At 42.1% G+C, this 24,125-nt stretch overlaps 1 protein-coding gene across 2 annotated transcripts in view; it reads left to right on the top strand.

Moving 5' to 3' along the window:
* Positions 1 to 9,687: 9,687 nt before the first annotated feature.
* Positions 9,688 to 24,125, top strand: part of LOC148882800 (growth factor receptor-bound protein 10-like) — a 38,498-nt gene continuing 24,060 nt past the window's right edge. Inside the window, exons 1-5 of one of the 2 annotated variants that reach the window (XM_089023097.1) lie at positions 9,688 to 9,838; positions 14,632 to 14,728; positions 17,625 to 17,718; positions 22,302 to 22,536; positions 23,732 to 23,855. In XM_089023097.1, the coding sequence (XP_088879223.1) occupies positions 14,678 to 14,728; positions 17,625 to 17,718; positions 22,302 to 22,536; positions 23,732 to 23,855 (504 nt within the window). In that variant the 5' untranslated portion in view covers positions 9,688 to 9,838; positions 14,632 to 14,677. Of the gene's footprint in view, positions 9,839 to 14,631; positions 14,729 to 17,624; positions 17,719 to 22,301; positions 22,537 to 23,731; positions 23,856 to 24,125 lie in introns of those variants that run through there. The other variant, XM_089023098.1, reaches the window with a different exon arrangement.

Below are 24,125 nucleotides of genomic sequence, written 5' to 3'. Positions count from 1 at the left end.
AATCGAAAGTTAAAAAAAGTAATAAAAGTTTGATTTTCTATTACTACAACTCGTTTACAGTGTTTTTGGCATTCCCGGAAGTTGTCTCTGACTGTATTTTTCACTCTAACCATAAGATGGCGACAGAGTATCGCGTTGGGTTTTGTGAGACTTTAGGCAGGTTGTTCTACTTAATAACATGCCACACTTTATTTTTGTGGGGAGAAATTGAAACAATTCAAGCCAATGAAAGCGAATTACTTGCCACAAAATACTCCAAGATGACTTTTATTCCGTATGACCCCGTCGTCTTAAAGCGCCACGCTGTCGTCCTCTTGTGGTCGGCGTGAGAAATACTGTCAAACAACGTCCAACTTGTGCCCAATTGAGTAAGTTCTATTTTCATTGTTTAATTATTTTTTTTAAATCCAAGTTTGTGATTAGACTCACAATTACTCATTCCAGTCAACTAAGTATAAAATGAAGCTATTTGAATGTCTGTGTTTGTTTCGATTTTACCATGCAAGTAAATATAGTCATTTTTCCCATTTGTCATTACATTTCCCTTCCCCTAAATTACAGTATCCCAAAAGAGTATAAGAGACTTTTGAGGTATGGCTCAAGCAAATAGTCGAAGCTTGTTCTACCCCTGGCACATTAAACCACCTCCCAAATAATTTATAAAGTGTTGCTCCTGGAAAACTGGGCGAAACAGCCGCAGTCAGTCGCAGGTGTTATATAACAGCCCCCGGGCTTAGTGAAGCTGTCATCTGCTGGAATTGTAAAACAATGGGAGTGCGGGGTCAGAACAGAGCGCGGCCCCTGCTGCGATAATAACATTGTCGGCCGACTATATTTAGAGGCTCATTTTGCTTCGTGTGCGTGAACACTTGTAACATTACTCTTTTTGTGGGGACATAAATCTGTTGACATGACCCCATTTTGCAGGCAATGTAAGGCCACGGAGCCGTGCTTGCGCATACGTCAATGTGATGTCACCGAAAGATGTGCGTGTGCGCTTTCGCCAACATACACACAGTTTGCGATAACATTTGGTATCCTCGCACTAAGATCCATTGCGGGAAAGGGTTCTATAAAGTTGTCACCTTTTTCCTTCCTCGGAAACTGGGGCCTTGGATAACAAGAAAAAACATTCAGACTTGTGCTTGCCCGAAAAATAAAAAGAGAAAAAGCTTTCAAGAACAGAATTTGGGGTGAATCAAATGCAGTTTAAATCGTGGCAGGTGTGCGCTGACTCAGCTGCTTGTCAATTATAAAAGGGTGTGCACATCATACCAGTTTATTATTACTTCCACTCTCGAAAGGATTTCTTTTGTGTCCGGGTTGTTGTTGTTCATACTATTGTATTGTATTAATGGTGGGAAATTTTTTCAAAGGATTTGACCTGACCACATCTTTTACATCACAACAACCTAGCATTTGAATTCTGGGTGTGTAGACGTTTTATAATAACAATACATTTCATTTATAAGCGCCTTTCAAAACTCTCAAGGTCACTTTACAGTCACAGGATAACATTTTCTGTGGGTGAGCAGCGGCAGCCTCACGCGCCAGCGTTTACTCAAATAGTAACTTAAATAGAAAGAAAGCTAGCTAGCTAGCTAGCCAACAGACATCCAGCTAGATAGCTATATAGCTATTAGATAGCTAGGTAGATAGCTATTTAGCAGTTGGATAGCTAGCCAGATAGCTATATAGCTATTCGATAGCTAGCCACACAGCTATATAGCAAATAGATACATTTGTTCATTTTTGCCATCTCCTTTCCGACTTATACTCACTGTAACTCACTTAATAAAGTTGCTAAAAATCGTTTCTAAGATTTACGTGGCTTTCAGTGACCTTGTTTAGCCTCTCAAGAGAAAATATGGACTTATATTTGACCATTCCGCAATGAAATGATTAAAATATTTTGTAACACTGTTTGCAAGACCGCAACTTCGCACCAGCAAACTGAAAAAAAAAAACAAAAACAAAAAAACGAAAATCACAAAGAGGCTTGAGATGATTTCACGTCCTGTGTTCATTGGCTGCCAGCCAATCATGAGAAGATAAGCTCATCAACATCGCCAAAGTTGCTCTCAGGGTTATCAGCACTGATGTTTACCCAACCCTGGTCACCACATGTTCTCAATTTCTACCCAGTGGACACTCCAGTATCTGCAAAAGTCCTCACCCCCTCCCCTCCTCCCCACATTAACATGCACACTTTTGCGCAACATCATCAGACAGTCTCAGTCATACCTTGACTATCAATTTTTTTCCAAATATGAGCCATTTCTCTGACTCTTATTATTCATCATTACCGTATTATTATTTTGGGATCCAAAATTCACACTAAGAGGTCGATTCACTTGGCAACAAGCAATTGTTTGGCACAGAATCTATTGAAAACAAACACTTTTTACTTGAAGTCAGCAGTGTATATGGATCCTGATACAACTTTCAGGTCACATTTAGTGCCGAGTTTGCTTTATTTGCTACAAAAAAAAGCCACATGTGTCACATTATAAAGTATGTGTGGCGACTGAACATTTTGTCCGAAAGGACCTTGCCAAGGAGCCAAGTGACAAAGTCCATTTCGGGAGTGGTTTACGCTGGATGAATGGGCCAAATAAAATCGGCATCCAAGAGCTTTAAACCTCTGTGAAATACTGTTTACTGCGACTGCGGGATAGTCATAAAATGTACATTTTACAGACAAAAGTACCAAACACGTCAACCGCCGCTTGACCCCCGGGGTCCAATAATTCCTCATCTTACCAAGACTATTTGGACATTTGCAACTTTTGTGGGAATAGTTTAGTGGGGAAAAATCTTAAGAGCTCGATCAAACACTTTAAAAATGAGCCACAGAAGAGACGGCAAAGCCTTTTTTCTTTTTCTTTTTTGCCCAACATCATGAGTGCTCATCTCAAATAACTTGTATGACTGGACAATTTTTTTCCCACAGGCATGCCTGAAGATCTTGTAAAGAGTCTTCCCAGAAGCGTGAAAAACCAGGAGAGGGTCGACTCCACACTCCCTGTTGAGAGAAAAAAGTGTGACGCGGCGTTTCAAAATCTGTTCCTGCGCCATTTGAGGCCTGGTGACTCCACGTAAACCCACCCAACGATGAGGACTACGATTAATCTGTTGACCATTTCTGCTTTGGGCAACAGATTTGCCGACTTTGGCCTAACAGGTACTTCACCGTCGGAACATTAATATGAATCAGTGTCGTATTGTGTTGTATTGTATTGTATTGTATTTATTTGCTATCGATTGGATTGGATTTGCGTTCATTAGTCTCGGAGTGGAGAAATTTACATTTCACAGCAGCAAAGTGATGAATTTGTTAGCTATCTAGCCGGCAAGCTAGCAATTTATTAGTTATATAGCTAGCTAGCTAGCTAGTAGTGAAAGGAGCTATTTAGCCGGCAAGCTAGCAATTTATTAGTTATATAGCTAGCTAGCTAGCTAGTAGTGAAAGGAGCTATTTAGCCGGCAAGCTAGCAATTTATTAGTTATATAGCTAGCTTGCTAGTCGTGAAAGGAGCAGAAAAACAATTTGGAATGATTTAAAAATCATTTATGGACAAAATATAATGAATTAGTCTGTGATTCAGATATTTTTAGGCTGGCAGAGAAGGTCTTGCAGGCCCCGACGGCCCGCCACTAATTGTATTGTATTGTTCAGTATCGTATTGTCCTGTGTTGTAATTTAGCCCAAGCTGTCTTAAACACAGATTGAGGCAAAGCGAAGCGTTGTCCGGCGGCGCTCTGGATTCAAACTACAATCAAGTGAATCAGATAAGCCGGTGGGCGTGGCCTTCGCTGGAGTGACGTAAACGTACGGAAGATGAGGTTATATAATGTTTTTGTGAGATTTGTGGCTATGTTCTTAAAAGCCCTGCAGTTTTGGTTGTAGGAATTTTGCTCTCCTGTGCCCCCCCCCCCCCCCCCCCCCCCCCCCCCCCCCCCCCCCCCCCCCCCCAAAAAAAAAAAAAAATCCAACGTTGCCCTTTTGCCGTTCCGGAGAGATTGTGAAATGTTGTCTTTCTGGTTATCATCCAAGACCCTTTTCTACATTGCGTCATCATTTTTTTTTCGATGCCAACTCAGCCAAAGTGTCATTTGAACCCGGGGTTAACTTTAACGGCACGTTGGATATTTTTAAAAACGTTTTTTGGCTCAACTCCCAAAGTCGACCTATTTGGGGGGGGGGCACTTTGCACTTTGGAAGTTTCTTTACGATGACTGAAAATTTTGGACTTAAAAAGTTTACAATGAGACTTGGACTACTTGGACAAAGTTACTCTTTGTGTTATTTCATCTTTTTTTCAAATAATGAGCCGATACATCAAGTTTTGGGTCAGCGCCAGTCCGTGGGGTACGAAAGTTTAAAACACGGCCTTCAAAACACACACACACACATACACAGAGACGACCCCCCCTTACACATCCCCCCTCCCCACTTCCTGTTGGATTTTGTTCCCGCTGTTCTCAGAAACCGAGTCATGACTTTGGAAATGGAATGTTCTGGACCTCGTCGGCGGGGTTTGGGACCAATCAAGCATCCAGAGTCGGCCGGGCCAAAGTCCGACGCGCTCCACGTCGCCCAGGTTAAAGCCCTTTTGACCTTTCCGTGCCACTTTTGAGGGTAAGTCCCCACCGCCTCGCTAGCAAAGTTTGCAGCGAACGCTAACCGCTTCATGTTCTCAAGGTATTTTCTGCAGGAATAAGAATGCGATCAAAGTCTATTAAGTTGGACACAAAATGGCCGAAAGGGTTTTTGGCGTCTCGGTCTTAAAAGTTGACATTTCCATGAATCACCCTCGCTCCCGCTTGGCCGGCGTTCAGCAGCGTGGCTCCAAGTCGCTACTCTGGTCCACTTATCAACTTGAAATGAGGATCCTCCTCCGTCAGCTGGCCTCGTTATTTTGTTTCCATCAAGGGGGGGATGACGGGGAGGGGGTTATTTAGCCTGGCCAGAGATCTGTTTGCTTTATCTCAAGTTGCCTCCTCCTCATGCAGTAAGAGTCATTCGAGATTCCCCAGATTGTTTTAATGGAGGGTGAGCTCAGCCTTGACCTAAACAAATGCGGTTTGGATCCTCGGAGAGTTGCTATAAATAGGCTCGTCTTTTGGCAGGAGATAGCTGATATCCAAAGAGGTCCATGGGCACCATCGGGGGGGTGCGCGGGGGGGGGGGGGGCATGGACACTGTCCGCCTTACTCCTGTACGAAACCTTTAGTTGGCAGCAGTGCAATTTAGATCTGTTTTAGATTCAGGCCTTTATTTGTAGACTTTGTTCAAAATGGCGGAGAACTATTTCATTTTGGGTACGCAAACTGCAATATACCGGCACCATTGTTTGATAATCCAAAAATGTTCAAATAAAGGCCTGACCGCAATCGACCCCCCCTGACGCCCGTCGCCCACCTCCCCTCCGTGTGAGGTTGAGTGATGAACACACGCTGATAAGAAGAATGCTGAAATCAGTAATCCGCCCTCTGCCTTTATTTCTTCAGAGTTGGCAAAGGCGGCCAAATGCCAGATCCTGAGGATTTATTTATGCGCACAGCGAGTGATTAAACTGAGGTGAAATTAAATTCCTCAAATGATTATTGCACCCCCCCCCCCCCCACCCGCCCCATACTTCCTGTATGCTCATAAAAGAAAAGACTTGCAGGTGCTGGTGGAACATTGCTCATGCTTTCCTCCAGAATGAACCGGGGCATCGGTGCCAGATGGAAGGGTGGTGTTCCATCCTTGGCGCAAAGGCCAAGCCAAATATCCACCTGGCAACAGCCGAGCCTGCGGTGAAATATACGACATCTTCATCTTTTCTATGTTTGATCTGGGAAGAAAACGGCCTTCGCGCTCGTTTATGAAGACCTCATTTGACTCGCCCAAATCAAAATGACGTGACTGACGCTTCAGGGGAGTCATTAAGATTCACTTGAGTCGGGCGGGAATGTCATGAAAAAATAAAAAAAAGGCTTTATGCGAGATTTTTTTTTTTTTTTTTTGACGACGATACTAGTGCAGCGTGTTCTACCGGAAACAAATTCCTTGTGTGTTCTACATACTTGGCAATAAAGATGATTCTGATTCTGATTCCGGATAATATCTCAATGCCAAAAAATAAATACAAAATCTCTAAAATAATGTTCTTGTCTTGGTCCCTCAAAAGAATTCCGTCTCATCGAAGAGAATATGTTCCGTGACTCGTCAACTTTATGAGCATGAAGTCATATTAGTTTGGCACAATAGCTCAGTGTTTCCCTGCCTTTGACTGCACACGCATATGCGTGTGTGAGTGTGTGTCTGTGTGTGTGTGCGAGTGTGTGTGTGTGTACTGAATGTGTATACTGTATGTGCAAATACACATATATACACATAAATACACATTTATACACATATTCACATATATATACATTTACACACACACATAATATATATATATATATATATATATATATATATATATATATATATATATATATATATATATATATATATATATATATATATATATATATATATATATACAGTAAAGTCTCGTTATATCGATATTCTCGGGAGTTGGAAAAAATATCGATATAACCGGACTATCGATATATCCGATCCTGCGGCATGTAAATTTTGTCCTTGCGTTCATAGAAATAGTATCGTAATAAGCAGTACTATCGATATAACCGATATCGATATAACGAGACTTTACTATAAGACTATATATATAGTATATATATAGTATATAGCCGGTTCGCGTCCTGGTCCGGCCTCCCTGTGTGGAGTTTGCATGTTCTCCCCGGACCCGCGTGGGTTTTCTCCAGGTCCTCCGGTTTCCTCCCACACTCCAAAAACATGCATGGCAGGCAGATTGACCACTCCAAATTGTCCCTAGGTGTGAGTGTGAGAGTGACTGTTGTATGTCTTTGTGTGCCCTGCGATTGGCTGGCAACCAATTCAGGGTGTCCCCCGCCTCGTGCCCGAAAACAGCTGAGATAGGCTCCAGCAACCCCCGCGACCCTAATGAGGAATAAGCGGTACGGAAAATGAGATGAGATATATAATGTATGGAATCCAATACCATCTGAATTGAATTCAAAAATAGGGCGATAAGCGTGCCAATCTGCTTTCTAGTGGAGAGTTTGTGAGTTCGGATTTTGTTCTCCGCTTGCTTGCACGTTTTGTTTTCCACCCGCCTTCCAAAGCACGCGAATTTGAGACTTTTAACTGTGCATTGTTGTGTGTGTGTGTGTGTGTCATTGTGAATTGTCATTTGTCCCTGCTTCTCACCCAAGGATTTGCCAGGATGATCTCCGCCTCACCCTGTACCCGAATGAAGTCAAACCATGCATGGATCCATTTGTGAAGGAGAACTCCGAAGACGTTAAGCTCTTGTACGTTTGCTTTGAAACATGAGTCGTATTGCAAATTGCTGAAGTCGAGCCACTTTGGTGGATCCATATTCATCATCCATTTATTTTCTAGATCATTTCGCCTCACTTCCCCTCAACCATCTGGCCGCGAGTCGGGATACACTGCGAACCAGGAAAGTATAATTTGTCATTTGGCTATAGCTTATTTTCATGTACGATTTCGACATCTGGGTCAGCAAATCCGGGGCATCTTGTCCCCAAAAAAATGTAAAAACGCTACTTTTGCGTGTCCTAGAGAATGTGCGCTCCATTTGCCTACCCAGATGTCCAGGAATGTTTTCAAGACTGTTTCGTGCTCATATTGGGCAAAGCTGACTTTGACTTTGACTGTGAGATGATTGTTTCGTGGCTTCGGAAGAGCATTTTCTCCGCGTGTGTTAAAGTTGTTTGGTATGACCACAAAAAAAAAAAAAATCTTTACCCAAAAAATCCCATAACGACAATACGTAACATCCCTGCAAGAAGTGAAGCAAAAGCGCACAAACGCAAACTCACCCTGACCTAGTTCCAACTGGCTCGACTGGAACTGGTCACAATGCGCCTGAGTGTCATTGGCGACTATTTCCATTACACCTCCCCAACACGTGTTCAGACCTTCGTAGTCATTTCACGCCATTTTTTTTTTGGGGGGGGGGGGGGGGGTGTCAGCCGTATAAACCTCCTGCGGCCTTGATAAAGCCCGCAAACCCATCTGGCCCGCTTATCTATTTCTCAACCAGGGTTTTTTTATGGCAGTCACGTGTCTTCTGTGTTTTGAAAACAAAACTCAGGACCATGTGTTTATGGATTGACCCATTTTAGTGGGAATGATCAAGCTGTTTGTGTCATTGCGTAACTCAATGACACAACACCTATGAATACAAACAAACACAGCAGTGGGACACTACAGTAGGGGGGGTATTACATCAAAGCGCATAGACTTTCCTGGAAGGCGCTGTGCTTTAAAATGCTCTTGTGTTTAGTACCCCTCCACCCTCCCCACCCACTCACTTTATGATATCATTGCTTCGATTGATTGTTCGTGCTAAAAATTGGCCCTGCTTGGAGTTCGAACGGTTTGAGCTGGAAATGTAGCGTCTCCACCGTTCACCGTTTTGTGACATCTGTCATTAGCTTGAACATTAGATGCGGAATGCAATATTATGTCACTGAGTCAAGGGGGAGTCGGGGCTACCCGCTTGCAGCATGGACAAAATGTTTTTAGCGGAAAAAAATACCGCCGCACAGATGATTGAGCAATCGCGTTCAGACTTGGAAGTACATCAACCGGCTTGGAATTAGTTTCCAATTGCAGTTTTGTATTGACACTTGAAAGTGATTTATTTTTTTCTAAATCATCTTGGAAAAACAAAATAGATTTATTTTCACTTCTTTTTCTATTCTGTCTGGGACTCTGTGTGTTTATGTGTGTGTGTGTGTGTAAAGTTTTTTTCCAAACTGAACAATTTGTGAGCCGCATAAAACAGACGAAAATTGTGAGTGCAAATTACTTTATATAATTAGTTTGTTCCTAAATATCCATAAAATGGGTTTCCTCTGTATTCCGATGTATAAACTTTTCATCTATGGTTTTATCTATAAAACTTACAGAAATGCGGAATACTATTTTATTTACGATCAATAATATAAATATTGTCAAAATATAATTATTATATCTGCATTTCTTCATTGATACACCTTTTTTAGGAGCCAATAAAATGATTCAGAATAAAATTTCTTCCAAAAATCAAAATTTCATATTATGGTATCGAAAAGGTTAAAAATGTCCAAAATGGCGAATACAAATACATATACGTTTTGTCATTTCAATGCTGTAACAATATTTTTTGGATGGGTTGCTTTCTCAATGTATTTATTCAACGTGTGAGGCATTCTATATTCGTTTTAATAAGTTCATGGGTTATTATATTATATTGTTCATGGGGGGAGGGTCCAAAACCGCCTGAGTAGACAACTGGTCCTGTTCCTCTCAACATTCCAACGTCACGTATACGTTCGTTGGAGAAAAAGCACCCGGCAGGGGGGTGGTGGGGGGAAGTTGTGTGTGTCTGTGTGTGTGTGTGTGTGTGGGGGGGGGGGGGGTTAAAGACGTGAACGCGCGTCAGCTGGTGGAGAGGTCAATGCGCGTGCGGGGCTATCTGAATGCGTGAGCGCGCACAGTTTGTGCGTCCGAGAAGGCGGCGGGGGGTGGAGGGTGGTTAGGGTATGGGGCGGAGGCAGAGACGGAGGGGGCGGACAAGGTGAAGAGTTTGAGGAGGAGGAAAAGGAGGAGAAAGGAGGAGGAAGGGGGTGGAGGAAGTGTGAGCAATGCGTGTGGAGATCCATAGGAGGACATTCGAGGCTCGCCGGTTCCTTCGACGTTCTTGCCCGGACGCCGCCGCAACCCTTCACGACGCTTTCCTCCACCGTAAGAACTTATTTACCTTGTCGCAACTTTGCTCGGGTTGCAAGTGAACTCTGAACGGGGCGTTTTAAAAGCAAACGGCCGAACTGGGGGTGGGGGGGGAAACGTGTGACAGGAGCGACGTGATTGCTTTTGGAATGACACCGAGAATTGCGTAATAGCTAGTGTTGGAGGAGAGTGGCCTTCTTTCTTCCGCGTGTTCGTTAATAATCGGATGATGAGTGTTTTGGTTATCCAAATAAAGGCTGCAGTCGATGAGCAGTACCTTCCAAGTGTTTATTTGCAGAATATTCCGGACACACATGATTTACAGGCCATGGCTGCACGATCACGACTGTGTTCACATCATGGACGCACAACATATTTATTTCATCAGAAGAGCAGTATCCACACTATGGCACGACACCGTGGCGGCATTCTTCCAAAACAATTCCTAGCTTTTATCAGTCTGTCTCCAGAAAGTCTCCAGTAAGCAGTCTATCAAGGTTAATAGATGGCTCCATGAATGAATTTGGTTCACTCTGGGTATCAGAAGGTTATACAGGCTGGAGTAAATATGGCGTAAGACACATATTATTGAAGATGCACATCATTACATTGTTGAAGACGCAAATCATGATCATTATTCATTATTTTCATGACATATCACCATGGCAGAGGTTTAACTAAAGAAATTATAATTTGAAATAATCCTTCACTAGAAACCTGTTGTTTGTATTGTTTGAGGGAGAATACAATGCCCATAGGTTGCGAAATTGACAAACGCCAGCAAAGAATTGCTCAAAATTACCCCCCCCCCAACACTTCCGCCCCCACCCCGTGCATTTTTTTTTTACTGTTGACATTGATGAATATGCAGCACACTTAAGCAGCAATGCAATAATGGCTCTCTGTTATCAAGCTGCTGTCAAAAATAGCAGCACAGCCAAAGTAAAAACAGTGTTTTATTTAAAAAAAATGAAAAGCACCCCCCCCCCAATAAACTAAAAGCATATTTATCGAAATATTAATGGTAATAATACATTTCATTTTAAGCGCCTTTCAAAGCGCTCAAGGTACTATAATAAAATACAATCACAAATAGAATACAATAAGTAAAATACAATTATAAATAGATACTAGAGAAAGAGCTACACAGAAATGTAGTTACCTCGTTGACTCTGAAAAACTTTTTTGTCCTCTTGAATTAGCGACAGGTGACTACACATTTTTTTGTCATTCTAGTTTAAAGATTATAATTGTTGTCCCTGTCACTATCAATCACTGTCACAATATCATCAGTAGTTTGAAAAAATATAAATATTTTGAACCATGACTTATTAAAAGTCAATTGAAAAAGTCTCGTCAAAAGACTTAAAGGACAACCGACGTCTCCGGACAAGTTGTGTCCATAATTTGTAACCTGGCTTCAAATGACTTCTACTGAGCGTATTTTAAAAAGATTCCACCGCATATAGCTATATTTTACGTTTTAAGACTCGTGCTGAATATTCAGGAAGTCTTATTTTTGAGTTTTTTACAAGTCCGTACGTGACGTCACTAAAGGAACGCCCCCTGACTGAAAAAAAGACACATTGTAGCAGTCCTTCCATCACATCAATGTATTGAAAACCTTGTGTTGCACCCAAAAGCCACCAGAAGTGGGTGTCCAACATCCATATAAGGAATTTATCAGCCTGTGGAAATGGAGGTGGCCACAGGAGGTCGCCATTTTGTGCTTCTTTTCTGGTGATCGTTTCTCCCCAATGTTGCCTCAAAATGGCATGGAATAAATTCTTTAATCGATTGCAAACATGTATGCTTTCCTCTTCAGAAATATTTGAATCATATTCATAACTGGAGGTGTAACAAGAAAGCATATTCTCTGAATCTAAAGCCATTGTTTTGATTCTCAAGCAATGCAAGACATCTTGGCGTGACGTCACAAACTGGGGGCGGGACTTTCTGAAAATGCCCAATTCGCAGCTCAATTTTTTGCAGATTTTGGACACTTTAAGTCATTTTTATTGGTGTTTTGCTTTTGAATAATAATATCATACTGCGTGTTTTGGGTATTTTAGATGCAATACAAACGTTTTTCTGATGTCAGTTAAGAAACAAAAAAGTGACGTCGGTTGTCCTTTAAGGGATGCTCTGATCTTGCGAGAATGCAACATGGTCGAATCTCTTTCTGAACAATAACCGCCTTGCCGTCGCATTATGGTATGTTTAAGATCAGGTGACATTCAGGCTTAACGCAAAGCCCTTAAAGGTTGTCCACTCCGACTTGCAACTCGGAGTTGTGGTGGTTCGTAGTTTACAGGTGAGTCTTTTTTTGTATTTTGTGGCTCAAAATATAATATATGTATAAGTATGACTCAAATGGCGAATAAAATGTAACCATTTGTTTTTAGACCCAGCTCACCAATCCTTCTGCAAGTATTTCTCAATGTTATCATGTTAGCAGGATAGCAGGCCTGCGGTGATCAATATTAGGCACCGTAGTGGTAATGTATTGTACCGAAAAGTTAAATACAACTCAACTGCATCCCGTATTTGTTTTTTTTTACGTCAACAGGCGAAACAATAACAACCTGGCTTGGCATACTTCATACGCGTCGGTATGATTAAGCGCCCTCGCCTCTCATTGAATTCTCGGGCTCTCCCCCTGGTTGGGACCGGCAAAGCTGAATTAGTCCCATTCTTTGCACAAGGGACCACAAATGTCAGCAAATGTCAAGCACTCTGAGCTTTGGCTTCACTTTCAAAGCCTATTAGCGGTGCGGCTTGCCCTTTTGGCCAGCCGCTTGATTGGTGTCAACAGACTCATAAGCCTTTGCCGCAACATGTGAGATGTACAGTGGGGAGCCTTCAAGGTGGAACACAATCCCTTCAGGGATGCTGTGTTGAGTTTTAGCGTGCTCAATTTTGGAAATGATTTGTGATTTATTATTTGTATATTTTTATTGTACAGTGATACCTCGGTTAACGAACCCCTTAGCTTAAGAACTTTTAGGTTTACGAACGTTAAATTTATGAAAATTTTACCTTGGCAAACAAACTATTTTTCGGGATACACACGGAGCTGCCACAATGAGTGACGTGTCGTTCGTGAACGAGCCCGTTCTCCTAACAAGAAAATGGCAGCCGACTTGTTTTAGTCCTCTATTCCCCGCCCCCAGTCATCGGTTAAAGCTACGTGACTGGTCAAGAACGCAGCCGTGAAGGGAGGTGGTTTAAACATTAAAGAGACAGGCAGACAACAGAGAGAGGGTTTCAACTTTGATAGTTAAAAGGCAGAGTGTAGACTGCAAGGTTAAAACATACATACATACATACATACCTACATAAAATAAGGTATATTTTGTATAGTTTTAAGGCTTAGAAAATTAGAAAGTAGAAAATTAGATTTTATGAGGACCTGGGAACGGATAATTCCCATTTTAATGGTTTCCTATGGGAAATTAATTTTTGGGATACACTCTTTTTGCCTTACACTCTGTCTAGGAAGCAATTAAGTTCGTAAGCCAAGGTATCACTGTTGTTTTATTTTTGTTATTTTTAGCATTATTTAATTAGTTAAATTTACTATTATTATGTTTTTATTATTTTGATATTTTATTATGTTTTTAACATTGTTTCATTGGTTACATTTATTATTATTATTATTATTATTATTATTATTATTATTATTATTATTATTATTATGTTATAATGATTTGTGATTTATTATTATTATTATTATTATTATTATTGTATTTTTATTTTTATTATTTTTAACACTTTAGTGTGTTCTATTATTATTATTTTGATTTTGTTATTATATTTTTAACATTATTATTATTATTATTATTATTATTATTATTATTATTATTATTATTATTATATATTGTTGGTTTTCAAACAATTTAGTTTTAGTCATACTTTTTAGAACAGAGTAAATCCCGAAACCAAGATTTCATTCCACTGCCCTTCCTCTATTTCCTGCTCGATTTTAGTATCAGAAAATCATAGACCGCCAAAGTGTACCAATCACAACAACACAAAAACCAAATCCAGCAGCGCTTCATTGGGTAGCGTGTGCATGCTTGTGCATGCTTGTGCATGCTTGTGTATGCGTGTGCATGCGCATGCACGCGTGTGCTTGGTTACGTGTCGATCAGCTTCCCAACCACAACCTCTCTCGTCCTCTCAACTTGCCCAAGCCCCGCTTACTCGTAGATAATGCGACACGGCGCAGTTAAAATAGCCCGCTCTTGATTTCAAGTCCCCCCCCCCCCCCTTGCCTTTATGATGTGGCCTGCAGGTGGCGAGTGGTCATGTGCTGCTATGGAGGAGGTTGGGGTCGAAGGGTGATGGACTATGTGTGTGAGTGTGGTGGGTGGGCGGCTGGTAGGGGGGTTCTTATTTAGTCGTAAGCCCCCCCAGGCATTGTTTAGGAACTGACTTGTGTGAGTGCGTCGCGCACAATGGCCGTGTTTACTTTGGATTTGGTGTGCACATGTTCATCCATGCATGCGCCTTCACTCGCACTTGCAGACTTAGTTTTTTCTTTAGGGGGTGGGGGTGGCGGTGTCGGGTTTGGTTTGGTTCCCGTCATCGTTCTCGAAGCATATGCCAAACGCACAGAACTCTGCTCGCCCTTTACAACAAATCTCACTCGACAAGACAATGTTATTTTTAAGCTGCCATGGTCACTTCCACAAGCAATGTACCACCCCGCTCCTTTTTTTTGGTAATTTCTATGTTTTTAATTTCTAAATTTTAATTTTTTAAGTTACAAAGTCAATTCAATCTATATCTTGTTTTCTCCGCAGGATGGCGCGACTGGCGGGTGTCAGGGGGGGTTGCTGAACCAACAAAATGGCCGTAGCGGGAGGACCTGACTACTTCCTGTGTCACTCAAACTACCAGGTGAGTGTATCGTGATTTAAAATCGGAAACAATGACGATATTAAATGTTATGGTTGGATTATTCCCTTACAGTCAAATTGCCGCATCACATAAGAGTATGAATGGGATTGGGGTGGGGTGGGGTGGTGTGTGGGTCATAAATGCAAAGACATAAAATGGGATCACCGGATTGGCTTGTGGTACGATGGGTGCCAAGGTTTGTTGATGGATTGGAAAAAAATAAAATAAAATGTCAGGTTCGTTTCAGACCTATTTCTAACATCCAATTCCCTGCAGAAGGAGCCTTTTCTTCTTCTTTTTTCTTTGGACTGCGGGATTTTCTCCACTTCAACCACCAGTAATGCAAAGAATTTCTCGAAGGAGCACGGCCAGAGTCTATAAATAGAGTGTGGCGCAACAACAATAACAAGCTTTTGTTATGCCACGGGCCCGTAAGCTCGCCATTGTCGTTATTTTTTTTTTTTTTTTGAAAGAGGTGGCTGAGATTCTCGCTATTAAAAAAATGTCCCAGTTTTTATCAACGGAAAGTCAATGCTAACGGCTAAATTCAATGGCTTGCACGTTAGCTTCCAGGAAAGTTCCAGTTCTGCACCAGTAAGACTGCAGTGAATAGTCAATTGAATCCCCGTCGAGAGCAACATTCCTCCAGCCTGCATCTAGTAAGGCAGGGGGGGGGGGCTTTGGTAGTGCGAGGGAGAGAAGTGGGTCATAGCATTTGCTGTGTGTGTGTGTGTGTGTGTGTTTTATGTAAAGACTGACATGACACAGCATGGCACACAATTATTCCACCCTTTCGACCGCAGAGTTGGTGTTGTCTTGATAAGCTCGTATTTTCAAAACATACTTAATACGATCAAAAACATGGCCGTCGGCGTGTTTTTGGTCGTCTGGGCCGCATTCCAGGTGTGTGTCTTGTCTGTCATGGGATGAACATGGGAAGAACATCAAGCAAAGTCTCTTACCATTGCCAGACAACGTCCAACATGCGTCTCGGGGCTGGGACTACAATTCCCCCTCTTTCTTCCCCGCGATCTGGGGTCATAGGTTAGAGGTTGTGTGCGTCGGTTGCCATGGAATCATTTTGCCAGTCGCGCTTGCCAAGTAAGTACGGCAGCTTTGCGAGAGAAAGTCGAACTGGAGTGGGTGGATTTTTTTTGACAGTCATCCCTTGCTACTTCGCGGTTCAATGATGGTGGCATTGCGGGAAAAAAATGGCCGCAAATGGCGGGAAAAGTCACTACAGTCGTGTAAAACAACATCGGGTCACAGAGAGCAGCATATGGCGTTCATTAGATTTACTGTTGTTATTTTTTAATTTATTCATTCATTTTGAGGCAAAAGTACTGCCGCTGCTCACCCGCAGAAAAAAAAGGTCTTATCCCGTGACTGTAAAGTGTCCTTGAGAGTTTTGAAAGGCGCTTAGAAATAAAATGTATTATTATTATTATTATTATTATTATTATTATTATTATTATTAAGAGGATTAACCCGTTCACTGCCAGACGTGCAAAAATGTGTCCACTCCAGTGCCAGGGTTTTTGTCATTGTCACTCGAATTCCAGGACACACAGAATATTGAGTTTTACAATACATCAATATTCAATACAGCGTAAGAAACCTTACACTCTTCTATCATCAGAAAAAAAGAGTTAAATTATACAGGTCTGGAGTTATCTGAGCTTGAAATGGGGGCGGATGTCGAAAATACAATGCAATCCATACATATTGGTTTATAGAGTATTTTAACAACAGACAAAGCTGGAACAAAGTGCCAACATGGAAAAAAGGGAAATGCTGCCCTCTTGTGGAAAGGGAAAAAAACATTGCCAGAGGCCATGGCCAGCGCTTTATCGGCACCCAAGCACGAAAAAACAAAACCCGAATAAATTTGGCAATCTCAGTGAATGAGCTCAGACTTTTTCTCAGACTCAGAGTTTGACTTCCATCCCAGTTGGCTAAACTCCTTTTATGAGCCCCCTAAAAAAATTCTAGGGACTCACCCTTTCGGATATTTTTGGTAATTGATCTTCATGGTTTTCAGTTTATGTTCTAAGTTGTCCCTATGTGCAGATTTTTGTACGTGAAGGCAAAACAAACATTTCTGCCTCCGCATCTTTGGTGACACGAACCGGTCCGCCGTCATCAAAAATGGCTTCCGCGCTAAGCACGCGCACTCTCGTGATGATTATATTGAATCCATTTGAAATTCAAAGGGCCCCGATTTGGCACCCGGAGAAACTTCCTGCGTCCTAGTCAAGTTGCCTTCCTTGGAAAGTTTTTGGCCCGCAACTTGTTATAGTTGTAAATTGTACTTTTTGGCATTTATGGATGTTTTTGAATCATATCTCGCGCACGAGCGTATCTGCAGGAGGACATCTGGCCGCGAGTAATTCCCGGGAACAATTGCGTTCTTTGCTTTCCACGAAAAGTCGAGATTTTTTTGGTCTCACCCCCCCCCCCCCTTTTTTTTTTCTCCCTCACTCAAGGCTGCGTTGAATTACCCAATGCGTGAGGAACTTTACTGTGAGCGATGGTTGAAGTGTGCTCGAATAGCGATTGATCAGCCCGCAGTGAGTTGTCATATGTGGCGGTGTTTGTGTGGGTGTATGACAGACAGAACTAGAGAGAGAGAGGAAAAAAAAGGTCAGCAGGTCACCAAGTTCCAGTGCTACGGGGGTCAAAGTATCGCCCGTGTGTCACTCAGTGTTCCTCGAGAGCAGAGCGGGAGGCGTGAAAGCGGCCTATTGTTTGAGCGCGGTATAAATAACCCGCCTCCTTTTGCTTCACTTCAATATCTTGACACCCGACACCTCCCGCATGGCCTTTTGTGACACGCTGCGTTCAAAACCATCTTTTTTTGTTTTGTTTTGTTCTGCCTGTTTTGTTTATTTGGCAGGAGGGCATGGACCGCGGTTCTTCTCGCAGGCCTGAGGAGCTGATTGTTCCAGGCTTTCAGCGCTCGGCCCATCCAAACTTGCCACATCACCATGGTAACTCTCCTGTCCTGTCTCTTTAAGAAATTCAATTCCGCGGCGGGTGTAGTTGTCCGTCACTGTCTCCTCCGAGCTAGAGATGATTGATGACACGTTACCCCTTCGGATTTCCAGATGTAGAGCTTTTTTAGACAAATACTAGTTACAATCTCCACTCACCATTTTTTTTGTGACCTCTGTAACACATTTGACTCTTTGCGCCACGTTCTCAGTAATCCCTTCGGTCGTCGTGGAACTGCCTGGAAGCAGAGGAGATGTCGTAAATCTAACCGTCGAGGCAAAGCGCTTTGTAAACATGGCCCAGAGAGAGGAAGGTGACTTAGGAGCGTTTGAAACGATGAATTGATTTTTCTACTTTCTTCTTTCCTTTCCTCTTCCTTTCATAACTTTGCTGCTGTGAAATGTAAATGTCTACTGCGAGACGAATAAAGCTAGATCTAAACAGATCACAATTGATGAAGAACTAGATACAATTATCACAGAGAAATCACCTGCAAGGGATCATTCCTCAAGATGGTGAAAGAAGCCGATGTCCTCATCAAGTGTTTAATGCTGAGGAAACCGGACACTCCATTCCATCAAGCCATTAACGACATCACAAAAGTAAATAAAATGACTTTATTGTACAGTACAGTTTATTTCTTTAATCATAATACTATAGCACATTTATTATATATAAAATGAGGTATATTTTGTGTAGTTTTAAGGCTTAGAAAATTAGAAAGTAGAAAATTGTGTTTTATGGGGACCTGGGAATGGATTATTCTTATTTTAATGGTTTCCTATGGGAAATTAATTTTTGGGATACACACTTCACCTTACACACTCTGTCTGGGAACCAATTAAGTTCAAAGCCAAAGTCCCACTGTATTTCTTTTGTTGTCATTTGTTTCTATTACAATGATTATAGCCATAATGTTACTTCTGGGTTGAGTGATCGCTGGCCCGTGTGGCTGCCGCTGCTCACCCGCAGAAAAAATATCCTGTGACTGTCAAGTTCCTTGAGAGTTTTAAAAGGCGCTTATAAATGAAATGTATTATTATTATTTGCTCATCACATTGAAATAAATCCGTAAAAAAGTGATGCGTTAAGATGCCACAAGATGGCGGCAAAGCTCTGGCGAATGGGAAAGTAGTGATTGGTGTCCAGTTTGTGTGTTGAAGTGATTTATCGTGACTGAAAAGCTCACATCTTTGTATACTTTGTCAAGGAGATGTTAAGTTTAGCCTGGGTTGTTAGTGGAAGTAACGCAAGTCTTGGTTGCATGCGCGTTAGTGTTTTGGAACCATCATTTGTGGTTTGTTTACAGTTATAAGTACAGTAAAGTCTCGTTATATCGATATCGGATATATAGATAGTCCCGGTTATATCGATACTATTTGTATGCACGCACGGAGAAAATTACATGCAAACAGGGTCGGATATATCGATAGTCCCGGTTATATCGATATTTTTTCGGACTCCCTTGAATATCGATATAACGAGACTTTACTGTATTAATATTGGGAGATTGAATTGATTGAAAGATTTTTTTTGTCGAGGCGGAAGGGGAGCATTTTCGAGCATTTTTTTTTCCTCTTTGCAGCCATTTTCATATTCAGAGTAGTGTCCTTAGGAAACCTCTTGGAAGTTACACGATCCAGTTGGCTTGTTTTTAATTTTCACATGGCCCCGTCCTGCAGCTTTGCCTCGGGGCTCTGCGGTCTTTCATGAGTTGGGCCTTTTGTTATTTTTTTTATTTCGTTTTTGTATTTGATGGAATATTAAGTTTCTTCTTTAACAGTTCCGTGAGGGGATAGACATTCTCTTCCATTTCTGCCGTTAAAAAAATCAACTGTATAAAGTATAATATGTATATATATATTATGTGTATATACAGTAAAGTCTCGTTATATCGATATCGGATATATCGATAGTCCTGGTTATATCGATACTATTTCTATGCACGCACGGAGAAAATTACATGCAAACAGGGTCGGATATATCGATAGTCCCGGTTATATCGATATTTTTTCGGACTCCCTTGAATATCGATATAACGAGACTTTACTGTATGTGTATATATGTATATATTTGTATATGTATATTATATGTGTATATGGATGTATATATATATATATATATATGTATCTGGAGGTATATATATATGTGTGTATATGGATGTATATATATATATATATATATGTATCTGGAGGTATATATATATGTGTGTATATGGATGTATATATATGTATACATATGTGGATGTATATATATGGATGTATATGGATGTATATGCAGATATATGTAGATATATATGTATATACAGTAAAGTCTCGTTATATCGATAGTACTGCTTATTACGATACTATTTCTATGAACTCAAGGAGAAAATTACATGCCCGCAGGATCGGATATATCGATAGTGCGGTTATATCGATATTTTTTCCGACTTCCGAGAATATCGATATAACGAGACTTTACTGTATGTGTAAAATATATACATATCTAAAAAATATCCAGCCACTGAATCATTTTTTTTTTTTTTTTTTTTTTATTTTGGACCATATAAAAACGCGTTTGTCTGCTGTATGGTGTTCTTTTTATATTTACCTTGGCCTCGAGGGGGGGGTTATGGGAGGTCAGCATTTGGATTCTTAAGTGCGCGGCCGCACCCCTTGAGGCGAAACGCACAAACCGTTCAATGTTATCCGCCATAAGTTAGCCGAGGCCATATCGGCCGGCGCTGCTCATCTGACCTCCGAGTTGCCCGTCAATGATTGCAGGCTGCCTCTGCCAGGGACAGAGAGCACTCATTCACTGTATCCTGGGATCTCGTTGGAATGTCCTGGCTGCGCTCGCACAGGAGCTTTTGTAGCCAGATGCCGGCCAGACGGAGGCTGCAGTTCCGAACCGGCGAAAAAAAAAAACGAGAGGAAGAGAGAAAGCCTTTCTTTATCTTCTCTGGCACAAACCAAAAGTGCTGTTTGGGCCATTGGGAGGAGGGCGATGAATGCCAGCGACTCTCTCGTTATCATCCGAAAGCGACGCGATAGGCCGGATTGAATTCCAAACGGCATCTGGCTCATGGGGCCAAATCCGAAAAGTGATGTTACAACTGCGACAGCTGTCATCGCTCGTTTAAAAAAAAAAAAATTACAGACAGGGTTTTAAAGGACAACCGACGTCACTTTTTTGTTTCCTAACTGACATCAGAAAAACGTTTTATAGCATCTAAACTACCCAAAACACGCAGGCTGATATTTTTAGTCAAATGCAAAACACCAACAAAAATGACTTAAAGTGTCCAAAATCTGCAAAAAATTGAGCTGCGAATTGGGCATTTTCGCCCCCAGTTCGTCACACCAAAACATCTTGCATTGCTGGAGAATCAAAACAATGGCTTCAGATTTGGAGAATATGCTTTCTTGTTACACATCCAGTTATGAATATGATTCAAATAGTTCTGAAGAGGAAAGCATACATGTTTGCAATCGATTAAAGAATTTATTCCGTGCCATTTTGAGGCAACATTGTGGGGAAATGGATCACCAAAAAACAGGCAGAAAATGGCGTCCAAACTCCTGTGAGGAATTAATCAGCCCATTTCCACAGGCTGAAAAATTCCTTCCATGGAGCTTGGTCGCCCTCTTCTGGAGACTTTTTGATGCAACATGAGGTTTTCAGACCAAACAAGTACAGCAAAATACGATGACGTGATGGAAGGACTACTACAATGTGTCTTTTTTTTCGGTCAGGGGCGTTCCTTCAGTGACGTCACTTACGGACTCGTCACCAACTCAAAAACAAGACTTCCTGAATATTCAACGCGAGTCTTAAAACGTAAAATATAGCTATATGCGGTGCAATCTTTGTAAAATACGCTCAGTAGAAGTCATTTGAAGCCTTTTTACAAATTATGGACACAACTTGTCCGGAGACGTCGGTTGTCCTTTAAATGTCACAATGGGGGGGGGGGGGGGGTCTACATGTTTTTCTACGATGGCCACTTTAGAAAAAGATGGAAGGACTGAAATGCTTTGATTCATCCAAGTCATTCCGTTGAGCCATGGCATATTTTGTTTATTTTGCATCATAGCCGCGTCCCTTCCTTTTTCGTCCTCTCGTAACCCTGCGTCCCAACCCTTGAACATTAAATGACCTCGTGACCTCGACTTGGCCTCTTCTTTGTGAACCGAGCGGAGCTGACGCCCTGCTGCTTTGAGGACAGAGTGGCTCTTTGACCCCCCTACCTCTTCAAGCTCACTTGGACCGCAGATGTTGTACATTTTGGATGTGACTGTATAATTACGTGCACGTATTGTGTCCTCCGTGTCCTCGGCTGCCCCGCGTTGGTGTTTGTTGTGAACGTTCAGCCTGGTGAGTGCTCTTAGATTGCTGCAATTTTTATTTACCTCCTCCCCTGCCGATTGGAATGTTAAAAATTCTGTGCAGGGGTTGGTTCGGAACAACTATCGGTCAAAAGGTTCTTGGATTTTGGGACATATCAGTGCCTTTTTGTTGGCTTTTATCCTGAACTTGACCTCAAACGAGTGATTCCAAAAAGTTTGATTGACAGGTGTTTTTTTTTTTCTGATAGACGACGACGTGGATCTGGAGAAGCTCGTCAATGAGATGAATTCGTCCATGGAGAGCGTTTACTCGACAGCAGCGGACACCGCGCTCATTCTGAACGGCCACACGCCTCCCCCCCACCAACTTATGCACGTTCCCTTGGTCCGGCACGGCCCCGCCGTCCGACGTCACACGCCCCCCTCCGTCGCCGCCGGGGAGAGGCTGCGACACTCGCAACCCATGCACATCCAGGCCGTCAGGTAAGAGATACGCTACCGACTGCCATTCGGGAATTTATTCGGGAATTGAAAATATGACGTAGAGCCCCATTCCCGAATTTGTTCTGGTTTTGTTTTCTCTTGTTTGGGTGACAATCAAGTTCTCTGGCAATATTTTACCCTTCCACAAGGCGGCAGCATTTCCCTTGTTTAATAATAATAATACATTTCATTTGTAAGCGCCTTTCAAAACTCTCAAGGTCACTTTACAGTCACATGATCAGTTTTTCTGTGGGTGAGCAGGGGAAGCCACATGCGCCAGCGTTCACGCTAACCGGAAGTAACTCAGATCGAAAACTAGCTCGCTAGCTACCAGATAGCTAATAGATAGCTAGTCAGCTAATAGATAGCTAATAGATATCTAATAGATAGCCGGATAGATAGCTAACAGATAGCCAGCCAGCTAGATAGCAAATAGATAGCCAGCCAATTAGCTAGCTACTAGATATCCAACAGATAGATAGCGAGACAGCCAACAGATAGCCAGCTATTTTTCCATCCAAGCGCTTTGTTCCCGCTTCAGCTGTTGTTAAAGTGCTATCTAAACCAGTATGTATGTATTGCATTGTATCTTGGACAGCCACCCTCATTTCAAGCTCATATAACTCCAGACCCATATCATTTAGAAAATAACTTTTTTTTCTGATGAAAGAAGAGAATCTAAGGTTTCCTATGCTGCCTTTTGTCCATGTTAGCACTTTGTGACAACTTCATCTGTTGTTAAAGCACCATATCAGAATCAGAATCAGAATCATCTTTATTGCCAAGTATGTAGAACACACAAGGCATTTGTTTCCGGTAGAACACGCTGCACTAGTATCGTCGTAAAAAAAACTGCTAAGTGGCACTATACAGTTCCATTTTGGAATAAATCAATATGTATTGTATTTTATACAGCCGCCCCCATTTCAATCTCTGATAACTTTAGACCCATATAACTTCGGAACTAACTCTTTTTCTGATGAAAAAAAGTCTAAAGTTTCTAACGCAGTATTGAATGTTTATGTAGTCCTAAATCTCAATATTCTGTGCAGTTTGAATGAAAATGACAAAAACCCTGGCACTGTAGTAGACTCATTTTTGCACATCGTCTGGCAGTGAAAGAGTTAAGAACCACTGGCTCAGACAAGAGACTTGACTGTTTGGTGCGTGTATGTGTGTGTGTCTCCCCCTGCAGGTGCCTGCGTGAGGAGCAGCATGTGCGTCCCGCTTCCCTTCCCGCTATCCCCAACCCTTTCCCGGAGCTCTGCAGTCCGACGGGTTCGCCGCTTCTCAGCCCCATTGACGCCTCTCACCAACACGTAGGTGTACTTTTCAAAAAACGGCGAGCGTTCTCCATTGATCACCGTGAATGTTTTTCCTCCGTTTCATTCTCGTTGTTGTTGCGATCGCGTTGGGAGTCACGAGCTCAGCTGACTGGCCCCTTTTGCTCGGGTCGCCGCGGCCTGTGTTGACTTTGCCTTCACGCCCGTCGGAGGTTACCTCGGGTTATCTTTCCCCCAATAACACGCAAACGCTCTCGCTAGGCCATAGCGACAGGCGTGTTTTGCTACGGAAGGAGGTGAGCCATG

Source organism: Hippocampus bargibanti, linkage group LG20 (genome assembly GCF_051943395.1).
Source record: "Hippocampus bargibanti isolate YZ-2025 linkage group LG20, ASM5194339v1, whole genome shotgun sequence".
NCBI lineage: Eukaryota > Metazoa > Chordata > Actinopteri > Syngnathiformes > Syngnathidae > Hippocampus > Hippocampus bargibanti.
Note: the sequence above shows the minus strand (reverse complement) of the source record. Positions and strands in the feature narration are given on the sequence as shown.